The sequence below is a fragment of the Penaeus monodon genome, chromosome 44 (assembly GCF_015228065.2).
Source record: "Penaeus monodon isolate SGIC_2016 chromosome 44, NSTDA_Pmon_1, whole genome shotgun sequence".
NCBI classification, from domain to species: Eukaryota; Metazoa; Arthropoda; class Malacostraca; order Decapoda; family Penaeidae; genus Penaeus; species Penaeus monodon.
The window spans coordinates 4165321-4169815 of NC_051429.1; the positions used below are offsets into that span (position 1 = coordinate 4165321).

General features: G+C 39.7%; 1 protein-coding gene across 1 annotated transcript; it reads left to right on the top strand.

Moving 5' to 3' along the window:
- Window positions 1-212: 212 nt before the first annotated feature.
- Window positions 213-2800, top strand: LOC119568532 (zinc finger protein 32-like). Its single transcript, XM_037917070.1, has 4 exons — window positions 213-345; window positions 601-776; window positions 932-985; window positions 2615-2800. Exons 1-4 carry the CDS (start codon window positions 213-215, stop codon window positions 2798-2800), a joined length of 549 nt encoding a protein of 182 aa, XP_037772998.1.
- The last annotated feature ends 1695 nt before the right edge of the window (window positions 2801-4495 follow it).

Consider the following 4495-nt stretch of genomic DNA (forward strand, 5'->3'; position numbering starts at 1 on the left):
GGAGTCAAAGAAGAGCTCAGCGAAGATGTCGCCGAAGATACATGCCTGGAAATTAAAAGAGGAACCACTTGATTATGGAGATTAAAACAAGAAATGTTTGTGTGTAACGTGAATGTTGTTACATGAAAGTCATTTCTTTCATAACCTTCATGATCTAAGGAAATGAGGTACATGCAAAAGACTCGTTTAACTTGGTTCACGATTGTAATGACATGTCAAAAGTGCCATTTGTGGTTAAAGACTGTGGGAAGATGTGTTCATCAGGTAGGGTTCAAGTGATGTACGAGGAAAGACTGAAGGAGGATACACAACTAAAATTGGAATCCACAAGGAAATGTTTGGCATGTCAGTGTGTGGCAAGGAATTGTCTAAAGAGAGTCACATCAGATTCACATGAGAGTCCACACAAAGGAGAAGCCATACAACTTTGATATTTGCAATAAGACATTCCCATCCAAAGTGATCTTGAAAGGCACGAGAGCTGCGAGATTTGCAACAATGCATTCTCATGTAAAAAGAATCTGTTGAGGTACATGAGGACACATACAAAGGAGAAGCCATACAGCTATGAGATTTGCAATAAGGCCTTCTCTGAGATAGGTAACTTAGTAGCGCACATTAGAGTGCACACCAAGGAGAAACCATACTGCTGTGAGATTTGCAACAAGGCCTTCTCATATAAAGGTAGTCTAGAGATTCATATGAGAAGGCATAGAAAGGAGAAGACATACAGCTGTGAAATTTGCAATAAGGCCTTCTATTTGAAAAGCCATGTAGTAAGGCATATGAGAGTGCATACAAAAGAGAAACCATACAGCTGTGAGATTTGCAATAAAAACTTCCCACAAAAATCTGTTCTAGTAACCCACATGAGAGTACACACAAAAGAGAAGCCATACAGCTGTGAGATTTGCAATAAGGCCTCATACAGAGGTGGTCAAGTAAGCCACATGAAACTTCATACACAGGAGAAAACCATATAGCTGTGAGTTTTTGCAATAAACACTTCTCAAATATATCTAACCAAAAACAACATATGAGAGTACATACGAAGGAGAAACCATACAGCTGTGAGTTTTGTAATAAGGGTTTCTCAGAGAAATCTAATTTAGTGAGACATATAAGAGTACATACAAAAGAGAAGCCATACTGCTGTGAGATTTGTAATAAGGCCTTTGCTTTGAAAGGTAATTTAGTAAGGCACATGAGAGTACATACAAAGGATAAGTCATGAGCCAAATGCATCTTACATATTAAAAGTTTCTTTTTCTGATTTGTATTGTATATGTTATTCTTAATATGTAGTTTTGTCAAGTTTGAACAAGTTTTAGTTTTTATGACTTGTGTTAGTCTCCATGGGACTAAACATGCACATGCAATGCTGTCACTGCCTAGGAGTGATTAGAAAGATGGCCACGAATGTCCACAGTGTTCAAAGAAAAATGCTCCTTCCTTCATTAAAAACGTCATAGATACGGAAGTCACACGCACTCTCCCCACACACAACACACACACACACAACACACACACACACACACACACACATATATATATATATATATATATATATATATATATATATATATATATATATATACATACATATACATATATACATATACCTAAATGTACACTCAATTATATCCCAAATTTTCTGTTCTCCTTAATTTCCTCTCCTTTTTTTGTTTATTTTATTATTTCAGTGTTTTCCATCATGATTACTCTCATTGTTAGTATAATTACCCTTTTTAGTATTATTGTTATCATTTAAACATAAATTATTAATTATTTATGTGTATTTTCCTCTCCCTAAACCCACAAGCAATAAGCCATTTGACATCATGCTTTCGTCTCTGTGCCTTGTGTTAGTCTGAGAGGAACACAGAAGGACATCCAGCTGTTATGTCCTTGATATATGTCTGTGTGTGTGTCTATATATGCATAAAAGGGAAAACCCCGTATGTTGATGCATGCTTAACCATGTTTGCTATTTATGAGCACATGATTGGAGGCTGCTGAAAAATCTATTAGTTTTAAAAGTTGTTAGGCCGGGGGTGCCCAGCCTTCGTGTTCATCTGTACCCCTTTGGCAGTTTTATAGAATTCTTTGTACCTTAAAAATTAAAGAGAGAGAAAAAAATTATACTGATTTCTTAAAATAATTTTATTGTGAACATTGTGTAGACTGCATTAGAATCTTAACCCCTTGGATCCGGTTGCTTCACTGTTATCACGTGATGGTCTTTCCTTCTCCCCTTTCCCTTTTCCTTCTCTTCATCATCCCCATTTTCTGTCCACTTCCTAGGGTGTGAAAGCCATGCTGAAAGGATGAAAGAATGGCATTAGTCTTATGTAAACGGCCGCTCTGCCAGGTGGCGGCTTGAAGGCCGGGCGCACCCAAACAAGTGTGTGCGATAACAAGACTCCGTGCTTCCTATTGGCAAAATTATTTCCACTTTTATATAGAAGCGCGTTTATTTATTTATCTTTTACCTATTTATTTATTTATTTTAATTTTTATTTGTTTTATCTTTTTTTTGCCATTTTCCAGTGTCCATGTGTGCCATTTGATTTTAGTTATCCAGATGTAATATTTTTTTTTGTTCTCTGCACAGATTCCAGTCATCTCTCTAGGTAGTCTACACTCCAGGGCAATGGAAATAAAAATATGTATTTCAGTGATACAACCTTTGTCTCGTCAGTCACGGCGCCAGGAATATGATGCTGAGAATGGAAATGGTTTCTTTAATGGAGCCAGCGCTCTTCCAGTCACCACTCACGGACATTTGATTCCACAGTGACGGGAATGACGCAAAATCGCCAAATGAGTCTATTATGTTTGTAATTCATAGCTTATAATCTAATGGTACTTCACCTCCAGCATATCAATGATAGGAGTAGCACTAAAGTTTGTATGTGTAGAAACTTTTTATACTGTTATTGCACAAACAAAGCTACAATTACAGTGCTGATAATGAATAATATTATTACATCGTCCTATGCCCGTTATTGCTGTGGGGCGGTATCCCGTTTAGTCCAGCCAAAAGGGATCGATTTTACAGCCGCCTTCCACGGAGAACGCTTTCCTCTCCCAGCAATGTCTCCAAAGACATGTAGGCAAAGTCTCTTTGTGCAGCCGCCCTGATTGTTCCCGTCTTGCCTTAGTTATGTTGGATTCCTAAGTTAATGCATTATCAACCCTAACTCACTTCACTGGTAAACCCATTCCTGCCCAGCGTCATCTCTTGCTCAGTACTTGTATTAAAACTGTCTCCATCTCCCTAAAAACCTGCTTGTCTACGGCAGTTATATTGTAGAGAAGACCTGCCTCGTGGACTATGATGCAGTATCAGTACAATGTTCATTTTGCCCCTAGAGGGCTACCGTAAGTCCTCCACCAATATTGCCAAGATTACTTCCTTTAGACATGTCCTCCCTCATGATGTTTGCCCCCAAATACCTAGCCTGCTTTTGCCAGGGAGACTTAGAAGATAGAGCCTGGGACCCATGCCTCAGCCCTCGACTCAACTAATTTTGCAATCTTTTTTCCTCCCTTTTCGTTGTTTCTCTCCTCAAACCACTTCAACTGTCTATTTACTAAGGTGTGAGAACCGAGTTGAAAGGATGAAAGGCTGACTTTGTGCCAGTCATGAACGGCCTACGGGAGCCGTGGGCACGGTATTTAGTTGTTTAGCCCTTGTCCCTCAAGGGGACGATGAAAGTTGGAATATTCTTTCCCCAACATATCCTAGGCTTAGCATGGCCAGTAATAAAAAACCTTGATCATTAATAGTAATATTTGGGCTTACCTCTTTATCAGATAGCCCCATTGATTCCATTCTGGTTCCCGATCTAGGCTCTCCTTGACCACAACTCCGAACGCAGCTACTCCCTCCTCAGTACCTACTACCACATCAGCCCAGTCCAAATCATCCATCCAGGTCAACACTCAGTCTCCAGGAGACATTCTTCCTCCCCGAGCATCCACTACTTTATCTCTTCCACCCCCACAACTTTATTCATCAACTACCCCGTTCTCCCTTATTTCTACTCAGCAACCTTACTGTCCACTACTCCGCAGTACTGCCTCACTCAACACTACTCCATATTCCACACATCCCTGTCCGGCTACGGCCTCCTCCTCTAAAAACATCTTTAATATTTCCTAATCCCCCACTCAGCCTCTTATTCTGACAACACTTTCTTCTCCCAGGAATGCCTCAAAAAAGAAGAAAAAGCAAAGTTTACTCAACACATTTACATCAGAAACTATAGCATTATCAACCCTGACTTCAGTGGCTCACCAATTCCTGCCAAACCTCATCCCTCTCTCAACACTTTCATTGGAAACTGTCTCCATCTTCCCAATAAATTGCCCTGTCTACGAAAGAATTGGTCAGATGGGGAGAATACCACTCACCTGCCCTCCCAATATTGCCATAATTACTTTCTATATACATGACCTCCCATTTAACGGTTACAATGGTGGAGGGCAT